General features: G+C 40.5%; 1 protein-coding gene across 2 annotated transcripts in view; it reads right to left on the bottom strand.

Moving 5' to 3' along the window:
• The window catches only part of NRP1 (neuropilin 1), a 113,792-nt gene that overhangs the window by 16,102 nt on the left and 78,567 nt on the right, over window positions 1–19,123 (bottom strand). Inside the window, exons 7-12 of one of the 2 annotated variants that reach the window (XM_018909243.3) lie at window positions 17,345–17,500; window positions 14,504–14,648; window positions 13,010–13,341; window positions 8,369–8,513; window positions 5,441–5,545; window positions 2,407–2,466 (exon numbers count right to left, since the gene is read on the bottom strand). In XM_018909243.3, coding sequence (XP_018764788.1) covers window positions 2,407–2,466; window positions 5,441–5,545; window positions 8,369–8,513; window positions 13,010–13,341; window positions 14,504–14,648; window positions 17,345–17,500 — 943 coding nt within the window. The remainder of the gene's footprint in view (window positions 1–2,406; window positions 2,467–5,440; window positions 5,546–8,368; window positions 8,514–13,009; window positions 13,342–14,503; window positions 14,649–17,344; window positions 17,501–19,123) is intronic. The other variant, XM_018909244.3, reaches the window with a different exon arrangement.

Here is a 19,123-nt window from a genome sequence, read left to right as displayed (position 1 = left end):
ACTGCACAGTACCTGTGCCATGGCAGAGAGGGCTGGTCAATCTCTGTCCCCAGGCACTGTGGCACAAGCTGCTGTGGCCACCACTGGCACCATGTACCTGACGCAGGGCCACCCGCTGGAGCCTGCAAACTGATCTGGAATAGCTCCTTGGCTTGGAGCTCATCATTTACCTCATGGTGCATTAGCATCTTCAGGCAAACCAGGCCTTAAAGGGAACTAAGGCCAAAGCTGAAGGCTCAGTCCTTGATGTGTTAAATTCCTACCTTGTTCAGCTTGAGAAGAGCTGAAAGAGTGCACTTATCCTCAGGCAGCAGAGGGCCAGGGGCCCCCAAGCAGCCCTGGAACTTCAAGGGCAGTTTAAACCGTGTTATTTGTGGCTGACAAGGCAGATTGGCTCCTGGCTGCACGGCCCCTGCTCCCTGTGTTTCACTGTGCCACTCGGGTCCAGCCATGTTCCTCCAGCAGAGGGAAATGTTTATACCACCTCCAGGCCACGAGGGGCTTCCCCATGCTGAGGGAGATTTCTGTCTGCCCGTTTTTTGGGAGTTTTTGGCTGGTTTTCAGTGAGGGATTATGAGGCAGCTGGAAACCTTTATGTCTTAAACTGGAAATTCTGGAAACCTTATTCTTATTTATTAGCGTCTGGCTGATCTCTATCTATGATCTTTGTAATGTGCTGCCATGTGGGAGCCTGGAGTTTGGGATGTGAACTCGTCCCTTATTCCCCGGAAGGAAATGGTTCCTATGAGCACAATGCAGGGAAGGAACATTGGCATGCTCTGAACAGAGCCTCAGAAACTCTTTTAATAGAGGAAAAACTTGGCACATCACAGAGTAAGCAAAGGTGGTGCAGGAGGGAAGTAAGGAGAGAAAACGAGGATATCTTAATCTCTGGTAGTAACAGTCAGTCTGTTATGGAGAGTCCCACCCAAGCCAAGGGGATTTGAACACAACCTGCAAAGCAGCTGGCACTGCTGGGGAGGGAGTGAAACTGCACTGCACAGAGGCGCTGTCTAAATTTGCAATTTGTTTAATCCAAGAAGATAGTTTAAAAAAACTGTAAAAAAATCCTCAATGTCATCGAAATAGAAACCTAACAGATAATTTCAGACATAAAAATTAAAATGCTTCGCTCTAAATCCACTGCACAGAATCTTTTCTTCCTCTGCATCCCCAGCCCCTTTGCAGATCTGTGAGATCAGCAGCAGCCATCCAGCCCTTCAGCAGCACTGAGTGTGAAGAGGAGGGAGGAGAGGTGTCCCAACAGGGGGGACTGGATCACTGTTGTGTTTCTCATTGCACTGGTGCTCCACGATTTGCCTCTGCTCATAAAGCAGGGCAGAGGTAAAAATAGTGTATGCTGACTTAGCCAGTTGGGTGACCCTGGAGACATATTTTGAGGAGAGTAAAAGCTTTGGCCTCTGCAATATCTGAATGCAGAGACCGAGAGTGGGAACAACATCTGAGCTAAGTCAGCTCTATTTCTTAATCAGATCAACACCATAAGTGTCCTTTAGGAATTTTTTTACGTTATTAGTCCCTTTCTTTCACTTGAAGCAAGAGTGGATTGTGTCACATGGTTGAGGAAACAATGATAAACATTTACCCACCCTGTTAATAAATCACTAGCAAGACTGTGCCTGACTGTGCTTTAATGGAGGAAATGGGAGTAACTGAAAACTGACCTCTTTACTGCTCCACAATTATTGATGCAAAGGATTTTTAACCAGTGCTTATAGTTTGTGGAGTTTGGGTTTTCTGCCCAAATCCATCCTCTCCCCCACTCCCAGTAAATTGTACAGGATATTAAAAAAATGGTATGAAAGAAAGCTGAGGAAGCAGCAAACTAAGGAATTTAAAAGCTTCTAGCTATTGTATTAAGTAACCAGGACCTGCTGCCTGTGACAACTTGGTTTTCCCTTTTCAAGTACATGGTAGCAGTTTATGTAACCCCATTTCAAGAAAACTTGCTAGAAAACAATATTGTAGAACTGCCAGCTCCCTGGTGGAAAAAACTGGCAAACTTTACTTGTCTTAGTTTTGTAAAACCATGGATATAAATAGTGAGTGGGACTGTGTGGCTGTTTTTGTTTTCCTGGAGTTTGCAAACACACTTTGTGTCACTGACATGCCACATTTAAACAGTGCACTGTGTGATTAAGTTAGTTTAATTTTGTCAGCACTTGGCATTTGCTGATGCAGAAGGAAATCTTGTTCTCTGCTGTATCTACATGTGGATGAAAGGAATAAAATATTTACTGTACAGAGCTAAGAGACCAGATGCTTCTTTACTTCAGAGACTTCAAGGAATGGTAAGTCAGGAAGTGCTGCAATTCATTATTTTGTCTCTGGCATGAAATTTGGGTATGGAATTTATTGTGGTTTTAATAAGAATTTTTTTTTTACCTGGTTGTAATGTATTGTCAATTACCGTTGGCTTTTCTGTATTCAGCACTGTAGTCCCACCTGGAAAAGAAATTATGCGTATCATGATACATGTGACACAACAAAGGACACAGCAGTCATTAGGAATAAACTATATATAAACCTGAAATATTACTGTCTTTATTAGACATGTAGGTAACTGAGTATGCCTTGCTTAAGCATGAAAATATGACATTAAAAGTCTGGTTTTCGTTATCAAAAAAGCCCTGCAAGAACTCTTCATTAAATAAAGCTGTGTATCTTTGGAGTCTTTGCAAACACCAACTAAATCATCCTCAACATGTCCTAGTGACTGTCCTTGATTTATAGACACTGTTTTGCTCCAAATCACATGGGAAGTGAGCAGCTGGTCTTCATGACACCTCCTAAGAGTCACTATTTCGTTCATTTACCCATGACCTGCTGTTTCTCATACCAGGGGTGTGAGGTAAAATTGGGGCTCCCTGTAAGTTGTTTCATAGCTGTGTTGTGAGGCCAGCTCACAGGAGAGGTGCAAGGAAATTGCCAGATCTAGTCTAAGGTAGGTTTCACTTTTGTCTCAAAGTGAAGGAAGAATTAAGGACTTCCCCTTTGTCCTTTTCTTCATACAGATAAACAAGAGGTGAGTGGGGTCATGGCCCTCTCCTAGGCTTACTAATTGATATTTTTAAAATACTTGACTTTTTAAAGCAAGCCTCATATTCATAAGGAAACAAAAAGGAAATTAGTACAATTATAAATGCACGGTGGGGTGCTGATTACCAGTCAATGACTTCTGTTTTTCTTTTCTCCAGCAAGCAAGTGCTTAAAGCATTATAGAAAGGATGCCTGTGATGACTTCCAATGAGAATGAATGCCCAAGCTGTATCAACTTTATGTTTGTGAGAACGATCTGATGGGAAATGCTATAAACCACGCAAATAGAGTAGCTCTGTATGGGGTCCAAATAGAGCAGGAAGGAATTTGGCCTACAGCACAATTACAGTTAATTGCAAGGGAGGCCTCACTGTGGCACTCACATATGTGCAAGTGCTGTCAGGGAAGCGACTCCGCAGTGGCGCCCGCGAGAGCGCGCACCGCGCTCGCACTGGGAACGGGTAAGAGAGGGCAAGGCGCTCACCAAATCCCCTCTGCACTGCCCTGCTGTCCCTAATGGGCCACAAGGCTTACACACCTGCCTTCTATGCAGTTCGTGGGAAGAAAAGAATGTTTGCAATTAATTTATTGGTATAATCAGTTCTGTGCATTTTGCTCTGTGCATTTGTAAGTAAAACCATATGTACAATGCAGCATTTCTCTAATGTCCAGAACAACTGGGCATGCACTGCCTAGGGTTTCTAGGCCTTGTAAAAATAAATTGTACTTAAGTTTCTGCACTTTTGTGGGAGGGCCATGCAGTAATTTTCAATATTAGTACTGAAAAACATTCAGTTCCCCAGAAAGATGGTGCTCAGGAAGGTTGGCGGCTGTTCCCTTGTCTTAGAGATTATAAATTGCCCCCTAAGCACAGCCTGCAGAAACTGCCAGAAGGTTTTTCTTCTGCTCAATAAACGTTCCTTAAGGGACATGTGGAATGGAGTCCTGAGCTCCTTGAAGTGCAGAGACCATGAACATGGAAGGTGCTTGCATAGATCTCTCTGCTTTCCCTGACAGAGCCTCCTCTATGTGCAATATGTCTCTACCTATTGGGCTTTGCAAGACAATGTAAGGCTCTGCAAGAAGCTCTAGTGCTTCCGGACCTGCATCTTTTTTTTCTGAATAATAAATAAATAAATTCATTGTTTAGTAACATTGAAAGCATTCTGAGCTACCTTAACACAATATAGACTATTTTATCAGAGTCCCTTCATGGCTGTTTTCAAAAAGAATAAGGTTAATCTGAGACACTGATTTGAAAAGCAGTGACAGTGACCATGCACTGTCTTTTCCACTCAAGAATTGTTTTTTCAAGATATGATTTGCAATGTGCAATTACAGGAGTTATTGGCAAAGCTCAGAAAGGGTTGGATATTGAAATTTCACTTTCATTTGTATCTGCTGCCTGATGTTCTACTTGGCTCATTCCAAAAAGCCAATCTCTTACCTAAGCTCACCCAATGACCTCTTGGACAGCTATTGCCAGATTTTAATGCTATTTTATGTCATGGATATAAGAAGCAATAAACATTTATTAGATAAGCACATCAGGGAGCAGTGATGAAATAACTTGTGTCACTGCATCTAAAAACAACCTCAATTACTGCAGATGTATAGATCTAATCAAACAGACACAGAGATTTGTGGAACAAGTGACCTCCAAGAAGAGATCAAAAACATAGAGGTGCAGTGTCAGCTGTCTTTTAGAAGAACTAATGCTTCTGTGCAGAAGTGTGAGGATATGAAACTGAGCAAGCTTCCTCTATTTCAGATGCAGTCTATGATGCATCTCCTCCTCCTACTTTTCTGCTGGTGATGGCAGCTTGGAAAACATCAGCCCCTCTGTGGCTGTAATGCTGTGTGGGCAGGGAAGTTCCCGGAAATATTTCTGGCAGTGTATGTGGCAGTGCACTTTGATGAAACAAATCTGTTTTGTTTCTGTCTAGGAAAGATTTGGAAATGAGATTTGGGTCCTATTCTAAGTTTTAGGTAGGAAACCTGTATGCAAACCAAGCAATATTTCAAGTTCTTCAATCTCAGATAATAAATCTCAACAGTATTGTCCATCTTTTCTTCTTAGTAAGAGAAAGTTTGATTAGAAGATTTGATTAGAATATTTGATTAGACACAATTACCGCTCAAAAAATTGCCTTCTCTTCCATCTAGTCACTATTATTTTCTTCAAAAATTACATAGCTGAGAAAACAATCAAAAGTATTGTCATATATAAAAGGCAGATGCCCATGTTTTGACAGCACTAACAATACAAACTGCATACTAATGTCCATTAATACTGAGTGGTTAAATCAGTGCAAACATTAAGCTGGTGATGGATATGAGCTACAATGAAGCTGCAATGGAATGAGGATGGTTTCTGCACCTGTCAGTTGGTAGTCATCACCTGTGCCACTGTGACAGTTTGCCTGGTCATCATCACACTCATCCACGGGCTTGCCTTCGGAAACGGTAGGGACAGCAGTTGGAGCTGAAACAAAATCCAGTTGTTTGGTTAAAACACGAGCTGGAGAACCAGCATGCAGCTGGGAGTAACATCCTGATGAGCACCATGTGCTGTGAGGATTGAAGCAAGTCTGTTTGGCAGGTTGCTTAGTACTCCTTTGGAATGGGGAGTATCTGCTCTGCCTCCTGCACTGAGGCATATCTGAGCTGAAGGGCTGAGCAGAACTGGGCAGCAAAGCCCCAGACTGCTGTTCACTGGGTGTTTGTTGGCAAGGAGGGCTGTGTGTGGGGTAGAGACCCCAGAATTATATTGCTCTCCAAAGTCCCATGGAGTGGGCCTGTGCAGAGGAGCAGGGGGGTGCATGCTCAAGGTGGTATTCTCTAGCACTTGATGCTTTTCTGAAGAAACCTCTCTGCACACATAAGAGAGGAAATGTTCTGGTAACAGCAGCAGGAAGGCAGTGTGATGTGGAATCATTTTGTGCTCAAAGAGGACACATGGAAGGCGTTTCTTTTGTTTTTGTTGAAGTTAAAAATAAATAAGACATCAGTGATGTCAGTCATCCCTCCCGGCCACCTGCCTGCTTCTCACTGGTGATGACTTTCCGGTAGCTGCTGCCTAACCAGTAAATGTCTGAACCTTGTTATTACAGTTAAAAGCTTCAGGTTTGTGTAAGATGCCAGAAACACATAGCCCATAATCTGCAAAGCACAGCACATCTGGAAAACCTGAACACAGAGACTTGATGCTACGTTTAAGTTTGTGTTTCATGCCACACGTATAGTTCCCTGGCTTAAGATAAGCACTCCTGGAATGTGATCCAGGCTTTTGTCTCTTCTCACTTACTGTTATTTTCATCAGCAATCTTTTTCACTCATTATAGGCTATGCAATAATGTATGTCTTTTGCAGATTCTTCCTTTCCCTTCTACAGCCCTCAGCATCCGTTGGCCACAGAAGATCACATACACTGACTTCTTGGCTTGAAAATGTCAGGAGAGGTGGTAGTTTTTGAAGTAGCTATATTATGGGATAAAACATGCCTCTTTAGGACCCTGACTTATGCTTTACAGGTTCAGTCTATCCCTAGTTAAAGAAACAGTTCTGTACCTATTATGAATTATGCAGAACATTTGTTACCCACATTGCTATTAAAACCCCTCTGGGGGATCCCTCTAGCTCTCTACATCCAGTTAAGTTTCTTATCTTGATCTTTGTGTCCCTGTATAGCCTCAAGCTCGCCTACATCTCTGCCATCATTTCACGTATGCCCCCCTGGGATGCTTCAAGCACACAAAACTTGCCCTTGCTCATTATTACTGCTGGAGAGCTGATTTCTACTCCTCTCTGTGCCAACCTCTATGCTTCTCTTCTCATCTCAACTCTTTTCTTGCTCAGTAAATCTCAAGTGACTTCATTCAACTCCCTCCTTAAGATGCAGTTATACAACATTAAGAATCATTGTGCTTCTCCCACAGGCAAATGGGAGCTGACCTCACCTGTCCATGGGTGACCTACAGGTGAGCATACATCAAAAGTATACCATAGCAGAAAGAAAAAATGTGAAAAGATGTGTCCCAGTGGAAAAACAAAAATGTACTTGCTGTTTCATTTTGCCTAAAAGCAAAGGGTCCTCCATCTCACTGAGCAATATATTCTTGTGAGGTGGTCCAAGACTCACTCCTGGATGGCTGGGTGGCTACGGGAGCCCTGTGGCTGAAGGGCTTTGCCCAGAGGTTGTGAGTTTACATAAGGCAGGTGCTGGGTTTTCTTTTTTTCTGCACAAGTAGCACAATAGTCTACAGGAACTAAGTATTCCCACAGGAAACGAGGACTTCCTGCGGGAACTAAGAAGTATTTCCAGCCTCCCCACTTTCCGGGCCAAGTAAAATCATACTAATTCAATCGCTAAACTAAAAAAAATAACACAGAACTCATCAGTTCTCACAGCAAATGCCTCCCACACTTCCCTCTTGGGGGAGAAATGGTGAGAAAGAAATGGAGGTAGAGCAGTTGTTTCCATTCATCTTGGGTTCAGCTGCTTCTATAAGAGGTGTCATATGAAACCCCAAATAATATGGTTTGTTATTCTGTATATTTAGGCTGTGTGGTTTATAAGCCTCACCACTGTTTCATCATCCACCAGATAAATTTGTTAAATTCACATAGTGTTATCTGTACTTATCTATGAAGTTAAATAATTATGTTTATATAACAAAAATCAAAGCGGACTTCATGTCACAGTCCAAGGACAAATGTCTAAACTTTGCTTTTCCTGCTCTTTCATCTTCTACATATTCTTGCAAAATTAAACCTTAGTAAAGAACAAAGAGGCCCCCTTTAGCCCCCAAAAGTAACACCACAGACACTGTCCAGTCAAGTGATCTTTGCCTACCATAGTTTGTGGTGTAACTTTCAGGTTCTTTGAAGGATAGAGGGACATAATTACTATATTTAGTGCAAAGCTCCCTCTGCATTCTCGGAAAACATCTCCTCCAGGGTTGTATCATAGTAACATAAAATTTAAGTTCCTGTCTTTATTCTCTCTTAATAGCTCTATGATTCTCAAAAGTATAATCATAAGGATGCTTAAGGGAATGGAAAACCATGTGGAGAATATCACTCTGATTCAACAAAGGAACGGGAAAAAGAATAATAATTGTGCCTTGGGCACATTCAAATGTTGCAGAGAGGAGCTGAATAGGCCAAGAACCAGCACTAATGGCAGTCATGGAAGTGAGAGTCTGATGTGCTGCCTCTGCAGACACAGCAGTCTTCAGCAGCCGACCAAGTAGAGAATGTATTTATGAAAATAATAAAGTGCATTCATTTCTAGCAGAGCAATTACCTTCAAGTTCACAGCCCAGCAGCTCCATTCGCAGCCCCAGTCCCCCGTGTGTGGCTCTCTCAGGGTAGACACGTATGAATCGTGTCGATACAGGTTCAAAAGTCCGCAGCTCAGGCGTGTCGTAGTTGGTGTTGCCTTCAAAAGTCTGCAAAGCATGACAAATGCTACTTGTTAAGAAAGAAAGAAAAGTCTATTTTCCACACTCATCTTTTTTCCTTCATTCTCCAGCCTTTGAATTAGGTGAGCCGTAGGCCATATTCTAACGGCTTAGTAAGTGTCAGGCATTCCTATCCTAAATGAGAATGGAAAATTCATTGTTAAAGCTTCTCGGAAAAGTAATGCATTTCATTTTTCATAAACTCAGTAGCAACTAATCCATCAGGGTCATAACAAGAGCTGAGTGTTTAATGAGACATGTTTTTAAATGACGCTCTGATCTGAGGTTTAACTGGGTGACATTTCCAACACTTCTCAGGGAAAAAAAAATGGCTGAGGTGAAGATCCTGTCACCTTTTAAGTGGTTACAATAATAATCCAACTATTCAAGAGAAAATTTCAATCTGATTTCCCCCAGTGACAGAGCTTCACAAGTTGTAGCTATTTCAAAAGGCATAAATTAAACTTCAGGAGCAGTAGCTGCAAGAGTTCTTCCAGTGAGCCGGCTATTGAAGAAGAATTAGAAGAAAGAGAAAAAAGCTGCTTCCTGACAAAACTGCAGTATAATCCAACAGGCAAGGCAGGTCAGCAAATGCACATTTCAGACAAAAAATCTCATCTCTGAATCACACTTTGGGTTCTTCAGACATAATACAACTCTCAATGGCATTTCTTTGATACCTTCAGTTCCTCCTTTTCACTAATCTTTTGCATATAGAACACATTATAATTTGGACTTATAGCAACACCTCAAGTGCCTCCATCTGGATGATCGGTCCTTAGAAGGAATCAACTGAACAAAGAAATGGTCCTTGTCGTGAAAGCTTTATAGCCCAAGATAGGCAAAAGCAAAAAATGCCTATTTTATAGCAGAAAATGCTGCCAGAATATAATGTATAAAAGTCTTTAAAGTACAAAATATGTAAGTGCATATAACAATGAAGTAAAAGTATTTTCACGTTTTCCATGAATTAGTGAAATGGAAAAACTCTAAAAAACATCTTTGAACTGAAGTTCAAATTTAAGATTAGAAGTGCTACCATAAAATACTTCTAAGATTTGGCATGAAACCAGAATCATTCTTCAGGAAGGAACCATCAGATGCCCTTCATTTTGGATGAGAACAAAACCCAACCTGCAATGAACTCCTTCTATTAATCTGCAGCAGAGAAAACAGAGGCCATGGGAAAAGCTGGCTGAATTCCTAAGGCAGAAAACCAGCACAGGTAATCCCGATTGCTCCTTGTTTTCAGTTCAGCTCTAAAAGTCTTCCTTGTTTTTACTGTACACCTCTGCATTATGATCACAATCCTTCCAGTCACTGTTTACAGAGTGCCAGTTGCAAAAGCCAGTGATGATGGGAGACTGTGAAGAACTAACCAAAAAAATAATTTTAACATTAATGCCGCTTCTCCTCCTTCCTAGGGAAATTGCACCTCCAAGGTGGCTTCAAGGGGCACTGGCTGACCCAGTGTACTGTCAGTGCTTGGGAGACAGTTGTCACAAATTTATGTGTAGAGGGCCTGTCAGATCTAATTGACATGGAATTACATATTATTATATTTGAATAACAATATAGCGCAAATGATCAGAAAAGCTACCTACTATATGAAAAAGAATGAATGCCATTTCATGTGTAAAAAGTAGACAGACACATGTATCTGAGGAATCCTTGCTCCCTTTTTTAATAGTAGTCTTAATAGCAACATATAATAATGAAAACTGATTTATAAAAGACATCACTATGGAGTACTGACACATAGACATTAGGATTCAATAGGCATCTAGAATTACATTGAATCACTGTCCTTTGTAGAGCAGAGCTGCCTGTGATTCAATTTTGACTGTTCATTTAAAACACATACTGATACTCTTTGTGGGAGAGGAGAGAGGAGTGTACAGCAAAACTTCACTTTGTGAGTGTCCTTTATACAAGCTATGTCACAAATTTCTGTACTCCACAACAAAGATAAGGTATAATAAATAATAGTTAAACAAAAGAAGAGCTAAGATGGTGAGCAGAAAAAAAATCTGCCTGACTTATTTTAAAATCAAAATAAACATTGCAGAAAAATTTAAAAAGTATTTTCCAAATGGCAGGGTGTTCTGAAGTTTCTTGTACCAGAAATTATGAGAGGAACTGTAAAAAAAAACAGCAAAAAAGACTCCCACAAAAAGACTCATCCCACCCCCATAAAAAGCGGAAGGAGGAAAGAAGTATGAAAGAGAAAGATGACTTTATGGAGTAAGCTTGAGTAAGCAAACCCATGGACAAGAAATACAAATTGGATCTTGAAATGGAGTTCTGTATGGTTATTTGATGATTTGTGATTTTCACTCCTTTGAGTGCTTGAGCTAAAGTACTCAAAGGGGGAAACATTTTGCATGCTCGAAAATAGCTGAAAATGGGTCAGCCAAAGAGGAAGGAGTTATGGCAGTCTTCATGAAAGCAGCTGCAGGCATGAATGACAAGATCATGTTAAGAAACAAGGTGATGTTTCACCCTTTGGACACATTCTGTTGTTATGTTTAGCCTGTCACTGCTCTTTCTTCTCTTTCTTCTCTGAAATGCAGTTGTTTGTTTATTGAAAGTCACGACTTTAACCAAGTGAAACGATGTGTTTCATTTCATATAACAGGGCTGTTTCTAATCCATGTTCCTGCTGTGACTCATTATAGCATCCTGTCCCATCCAGCTCTACTTACAGTTAAAAACACTACATTCCAGTATTAACATTTTAAATTCCTCAGGCTCCAAAATCATGGGATTTATCCTATTCTCTTTAAAGAAGACTTTTGCTTTGGAATAAAGTTTATTAAACTTATTGAATTTTTAGGAAGGATTATAATTATGCCACAAGAGATTTGAATCCCAGTCCTCTCCATTCCATTAATCTTGAAAGTTAATTTCTGGTGGTGATGAAAACTGAGGATGGGCTCAGTGCATTAGTTAGCACACTAGTTTTCCTGTCAAACTGCTAACTTCTGACAATGATGGCAAGTGCCTGTATTAGAAAACAGAAAGCCATGCAGCAGACGGCACGCTGCTTCGAAAGCATATGGCATTATTTTTTTCCCTCGTTGAGCCACAGTGTAGAAGTACATGTCAAAACAACATCTATTTTAGAAAGAAAATGGTAAGATCCCATTGTTGATTTACACTCCCTTCACACTTTATGATGAAGTCAAAACTCATGGTAACAAGAGAAAGGAGATGACTGCAAAGGCTGAATCCATTTAGTTTTAATCCCCCAAACAAATGATGAAAAGTGAGAAAATGCAGACATATTCAGTGAGATTAAAACAGGAGAGAATGAAGTCCAATATTTACCAAATGTGCTTGGAAAAGCTACATCCATGGGCCCACTCAGCTTTTCCTTTAAGGAAACACAGGTTCCTCCAATGGATGAGTCTATACAGCAAAACAGCTTTTACATCTAATTTTCAAACTAACACAGATGAGATATGGAGCAATTCCCAGGATCCCATCTGCCAAGCACCGCAACAATTTGCCTTTTGAGGGCACGTTTTGGTATATGATTCCCTGGTCATCTCAGTACTACAGCACTAATTTGTGAGCACGGCTGCATGCCTACTCATTTCCTCAAGGAACTGGGTAGGAGGACTAAGGAAGAGTTGGACCTTTTGAGGCAAAAATGCACTTGGTGAGCAGAGATAGCAAAACGGGATGGAAGACTTCAATGGGGTTTGGTGTAAATAAGCTAAATCCACAGTGTAATTTAGGTCCTGAAATGCATACATCCAAAACCAAATCAAAACAGACACATTCCCAGAAACTCTTCTAGGCCACAATTATTTTCTTTTCCTTGGAATCTAACACAGCATTTCATTTGGTCCTTCTCTGGAAATGTATTCCCAAGCATCCTCCAAGATGCTTCCCTTGTGAGAGTACAATAGTACTCACTTGGGACAACATGACCAAAACTTCATCACTTTCTTTTTGGAGGGACTTGGATCAGATCATTACAGAGAACCTGTGAAACTCTCAAAGCAATCTACAGGCAGTTGAGAAACAGGACAGGTACCCCACTGAGCTGAGTAACACCATTCTCATTCTACAACTCTAACAGAAAGAAGTAAAATAAAAGTATTTCAAATAAATTTGTCTCAAGTTTGTTTACTCTCAGTTTTAGAGTTCGGCTTTTTAGAGTAGACTTTAAAATCCCATTGCATGGGATTTTGCAGTAAATCATGAGCAGAGAGGCACCAATGCTGCCAGGAGTCACGCCCTGAATTAACTGTTGAATCAGCAAAACTTGCTGGCAGTAAATGTCCTAAGTCCAGCTCTTGCCCTCAGGCATGGGACAGCTCCCACAGCATTCCTTCAGGGCTGATGCCCTTGGAGTCCTCCTGCTTGGCTTCACCCCAGCTGTGTGGCCTTCCAAAGGTCAGATAGAGATGTGTAGAAATGTAATGCAAACTTTTTTTAACTCAACTTTTCTTAAGTGCAGTTTTTGCCCTTACCTTTATCTTCTTCTTGCTGGAATCCATGATCATTTTCCAATCTGATCCATTGTTGCTGTAGCCAATTTTGAATTTTTTCATGAACACTTTGTTTTCTCGGTGCTTGCCTCCTTGGACAATGATGCCCCTCACTATCTTTTCCTCACCAAGGTCTATCTGAAGCCATTCATTTGCATAAGGATGAGTGGTTGGTGGCAGCGCCCAGCCTGAGCGGCTCGTTATCAGGCGAGCGTTTTCTGGGATCCAATTTCGATCCACTTGAGTAGATGCAGTAATCTGAGAGTCAGGAATTAGGCCAGACACCATACCCAGCATCCCAGAACAAGGATAATCTACAGAGAAAAAAAATCATCCAAATAAATGAAATAGTTATTCTGAACAAGCGCCAAAACAGAAACAGGACACGTCAGTCAATTCAACTATCACAGCTAATTACTTATTTATTTCTTATATTCAAAGCAATCTATTGGATTTGTATATAATTTTCATTTGTTCAAACTTGCACATCCTAGTTTTAGCAGGAAGTACCAAAATACCACAAGTATTTTTGGCTTGGTGGGAACCAAAAGGATCAGAAAATCCTATTCTATTCTTGTTTTCTATTCTTCTTGCTAAGGCAAAGAGTGCAGAGCCCTTTGAATTTGTGAATATTTCCTCAGAGAAAACTTCCAAAACCAGCCAAAATTCCCTAACAAAGTAATCAGTAATCTTATTTTCCTTCTGTATGGAAACCAGTTCTAAGAAACATTTTCAAGACTAAAGAAACACTTTAAAAGAAAAAAAAATCCCTCAATATTAAAAGTTAGAGCCATTGAACTGTATTAAGTGCTAAAAATGTGCTAGAAAAATTAGCTTTCTAAAGTCTAATAAATCATTATAATTTTCTTTCAACTGTAAGTTGTATTTCTACTTTACAGATAAAGACAAATCCACTGTGTAGAAATTATAGAAAACCTAAAACTGTAAAAAATGTATTTCTAAAAATTTTTGACAGGTAACTGTGTGATATAAAGGAATTACTTTGCCATACTGATCACCACTGGGAACTTGACTACAACCACCATTATTTGCACAGACTTCAGATCTAAGTGTTTGTACCTTCCAATCCTTTTAAACCAAGTCATGTGTGTTTGTTCCTTGAGAAACCTGCTCAGAACTATGAAGAGCAGACATAAGAGGGATGGACTGAAGGGTTAGAAGAAAAAAAAAAAGACATAGGAATTTGCAAAATATCTGTGTATCTCAGGAATTTTGCATGAAGCTGTAAAGTGATTGCAATAAAAGTAATTAAAACTAAAATATAACATCATAAAAATATTCAGATAACACTGGATGTTTGGTTTGTGGTGTTTTATTAAACACCACAAACATTTTAAACATTTCTACATTCAGATCATGGTGGAAATCATGTTCATTAATTTTACTCATAAAAATAAATCCCACAGTATAGCCACAATAAATTCCCCATATTTTATAAACTTTCCCAAGACCTACCTGTTATCTTGCAGCCATACACTTCAAATCTCAGTGAAACTCCATTTTCCCAAGACACAGGTCTAATTCTCACAAACCGTGTTAAAACTGGTTTGGCAAAAGCTCTGTAAACAACATCAGTGGGATTGCTATTCCCTTGAAACACCTTTGTGTGGAAAGAAAAAGTAGGTATTGGTTAGGCTTTCTCTTAGCTGGTGCTTACAGGTCTGTGTTTTACAGACAGTTATGATGTGAGGTCTAACCAGGGTTGGTTGTGGGGGCTGAGACAAAAGACTTGCATGGGAAACTATTTCATTAATCTCCTAACACAACTTTTGCAGACAGGTTTGCTTTCTTTGGAGAGGAAAAACGACCATGTAAGGTGTTCAATGATACTAAAAAAGTTGTTCCTAATGCCCAGATCTATATGCAGGAATGACAAACCCTGGTCTTCGTCACCCAACGACTTCTGTGTCCTGCAAGAATCCCCCAATGCCCCACTAGAGCAGTTCTATTTCTTGTACACTCATAGAATGATGCAGAAAGCTAAAGAATCTCAGGCTCAAATTAAAGATTTGGATTTCAATTTGACCACGTAAAAATCCTATATGGAGTTAGGATAAAAATATATATTATTTTGCTGACCTTGGCTTACGATTTTTAAGGTGTATTGCGCAAACCTTGCTTTGTTAACACTCTGTTTTCAAATCCTTTTCAACAAGGTCTCAGGATTTCTTTTTCCTTGCATGTTGAGATTGAAGTCTATTTAAAATCTGTGTAGCAGGCTCCAAGATTTTCCCTGCATCCCCTGAGGCTGGCAGTCAAATTAGATGAACAATGAGACTTCCACCAGAAGCACATGACTGTGCTGTGCTTTCATGTGGAGGATCCTGCAGACACACTCCTTCCTAGCCCAGCCAAAACCTTGCAATGTTCCAGTCCAAAGAAGGTGATTCAGCTTCCTGCTTCTTCCTCACGCAGAGGGGACCAATTTCCTGTTGTTTTCCATGGATGCAGACCCCTCTCCTTTTATGGGAGTTTCTCCCATTTCTTACACACACTGTTCTACTTTCCTGTTTGTTCCTTACAGTAGCTGCATTAATTTGGGGCGGAGGCCAACAGCACACAGCTGTCAACTCATAGAGCTTAGTTACAACTCAAGTAATTTAACATCAGAGTTTCATATCTGGGAAGAGATTTTTAATGGAACTGCATTTCTTTCCAGCAACTTTTTTTTTTTTTTTCCTGTGAGGACCTGCTGTGCTTTTCTTAAAGTTTGCATCTGACAGGGAAAAGGAGTCTTTTCTCCAAAGTACACAGATTCTTATATGGAGTTAGTGCAACACTGGTGTATGGCTGCCTTGAGACCTGCAGCTGCAAACTTTTAATTTGAATTAAAATAACTGGGAAGGAGACTGGTGCATCCGTTTTTCTTGTCTTGATCAACAGCAAAATACTGCCATTTTAGAAAACTGATTTTTTTAATGAACCCTTTGTACAAGTGACACAGGTTTAAGAAAGGTTCTCACTAATTAAAGACAGCATGTGCAAGAGAAACTCATGTAAAATATACTTTTGGAGAGTTTACAAATTGAAGCTGGTAATGAAAATCAGGCATGGTCTGATTTTGAAAGAAGCATTTGTTCAGATTACAGAATCCAGAGTCAGGAAACCCTGTGTCTCATCCCAGCCACTGCGCTGGCCCCTCTTGTGACTTTGGGCAAGTCAATCATTCTATCTTTATAAACATCACTGTACAGTGCCCACATTGTGTCATCTGACTTTCAGAACTGCCAGTAAAACCAGGGTAATACCTGTCAGAGAGAAGCTTTCAGTATTCATTTTTTATTGTTTTCCAAAGGGCTTCAAAAAAAAGCAAGACGTATTTGTTAAACATTGCTACCATGTTGATTAGATAAATGTAGTGGACTTGGCATAGCCCTTACAGATGAGTCAGGGACAAACCAGTAACCAAATATTTAGAGCTAGATAGGGTTACACTGATAGACTTTGATATTGTACAGCTCTTCTGTGTCTTTACAGAGGGGTCACAAAAAAGCTGCTTTGAAGGGAGGTACCACAAAACTATTCCAATTGCATCAGCCCCTGGCAGCCTCTGGGGATGCTGCTCTCAGGCACATCCTGAGTGAGGTGGGAAGGGAGGCACAGCCTCACTGGGGCTATTCATGTGCCAGCTGGAGCAGAACTGACTCCTCAGTAACGAGCTTTATGCTCATGGTAGCGGATAATGACAATTTTTCTTATGAGTGTCTAAAGCTGTTTCATTGGGAGGTCACAGAGAGCAAATCTGCTGATAAATGGAAAGGTGATAAAAATCTATAAGGATGGAAAGATGTGCCTAATCATCTGTCTGCATGACCCCCATCACTGAGATACTTGGAAGTCTAACAAACCACTAATCATCTGCTAGCAGTCCTGCATGGCCATGCACAGGGAGCTGAGGCACTGACACATTGCATATCCAGGGCTTCACTGCACATAACAGACACATTTTTTGAAAAGTTCTGCATAATGTTTTTCTCAAGGTCACATAGAAAATCTCTGAGAAACGGGGAAACACAAGAACAGTCCAGGAAAAAGACACAAAATGACTCAAGTTATGGTGAGTTCAATACATAGGGCATCACATTACACCATTTTCAGCTGCTCTAGGCTTTGCATAAGCAATTTCTGTGTCCCATTATTACTGAGACACAAGCTGGCTTCTGGATTGAGGAAATAGTGCCCATCAACCTGATTAAAACTTATTCCCCTTTTTTAAACATATAATAACAACTAAACAGTTCAGCAGACTATTTCTCAGCTGAAGAGAGATTAAAAAAGGAAACAAAAACCACTTACAACAGGCTTGTTTCCCTCCTTCACTGTAATCCAATCCTCTCCATTGGAGCTGACATCTACACGATATGCTTTCAGATAATATTCTTTCTTTGTTTCTTTTGAGATGGCTCCTTGGGTTCCAATTCCAGAAACAAAGCGGAGAAGGCCCAGGTCTACCTGTGGTAGAGAATAATTTGAAACGTGAGGACAACTAGTTCAGAGCATAAAAACATTGTAGCAGTGGCACCCTCTCTGCCTCATACTGCCTTAGAAAAATAACAAGGATTTTATATAAAGCAAACTGCCAAATATTGTTGACAATAACATAGACATAATCTTCTCTTTTGTAAATGGTGTCGTCACAGAACTGAGGAAAATTTGCCTAATTAGCCAGGAATGTTCTTCACACACCAGAGAATTCTCCTTCCTCTCTGAGGGAGGAACCAGAGACACCATCAGTGCAAGTGGGAACCCCCAGACTGCAGAGGAGTTACTAGAGAAATTCCTCAAGGACCAGTCTGCTGAACAACCTTACTTAACACTTTCATTAAGCACTTGCATAGATGCTAATGGAATTCCCTAAGGACACTCAGCTGCAAGGTGTTGCCAACACAGAGGAGACTCATGCAGTGAGAGCTGAGTGACCCTGAGGACTGTAGCAGTAGAAATGGGGTGGAATTTACTAGGATAATGTCAAAGTTGCACTTATAGAGTGATAACAAGAATTCTGCTAAAACCTAGAAGACCATTACTTGCAAACAGAAGAGAAGAAAAGAATCCCAATGTATTTTAGCTGGTCACAAGATAATTACAAATCACTGTGGGATTTTGTTGGGAAAAAGGCAAATTAGTTGCTAGTACTGCATGATGTATTTGGGGAAAACAGAAAGCAGCATTAGCACAAGTGTAGTAATTCTATTCCAGTTGTCAAATGCCATGAACTTCTATCATTAGAAAACAAAGTCATTTTGAACTTGCTGGAGAAATGCACATGGATGTGCATTAGAGGTCATCTCTCTTCACTCTTCTCTCTCCTCCTTCTTTCATGGAACAACATTATCCACTACAAATGGCCAAGTGATTTAGGTCAACCTTGCTCTCCCCCATTATTTATTTTTCATCCAGGTCTTTTCCTTATCTAGTTCATCATGTGGCATCAAAGAAGTATCACCATATTTGGCAGAATGATGTGGGGTGCAGGAATACAGCTACTCAGTTCTGCTGGCAAAAGAACCCCATATCCCAGAGCACATGTTCAGCTGCCAAATAGCTGAAACTGGGCTAAACACTTTCTCACGCTGGATTGGTGACCACAGTTTTGATACCTCTGCCATTTCATTCCAGCCATTTTTAGCCATAACAACAAATCAATTAAAATCAAATAAAATCAAATATAAAATGACTCTATTCACAAAATATTAATCAGTGTAATTTTTTCCCCTAACTTCAGTTGTCCAGAGTTTAGTAGGATAATAATTGGATGAATTAACCCTTCTCAAGTGAATGGCCCCATGAATGTCCCAGTCTTTTCCATTATTTCCAAAGTACATAGGATGCAGAATATCTGTGTCCTGTGTCCCACGGGCATCCTTTTTCCTGGATGTATGTCATATATCCAAAGGCACTGGAGCAGTTAAATCAACATGCTGTGCATTCTCTCTCAAAAGGCCGAAGGAAGTGCTATTGAGGACAGAGTGTCTGCTCTCTCAGTGCCCATGTCATATGCAAGGCATTTTGGAGTCCTCCAACACAAGAATAGCAGCCTTGTGTGTGACAGATAGAACTGGCTTTCAGGGCAAA

The sequence above is a fragment of the Serinus canaria genome, chromosome 2 (genome assembly GCF_022539315.1).
Source record: "Serinus canaria isolate serCan28SL12 chromosome 2, serCan2020, whole genome shotgun sequence".
Taxonomy (NCBI): Eukaryota; Metazoa; Chordata; class Aves; order Passeriformes; family Fringillidae; genus Serinus; species Serinus canaria.
This window is presented reverse-complemented; position numbering and strand designations above follow the sequence as displayed.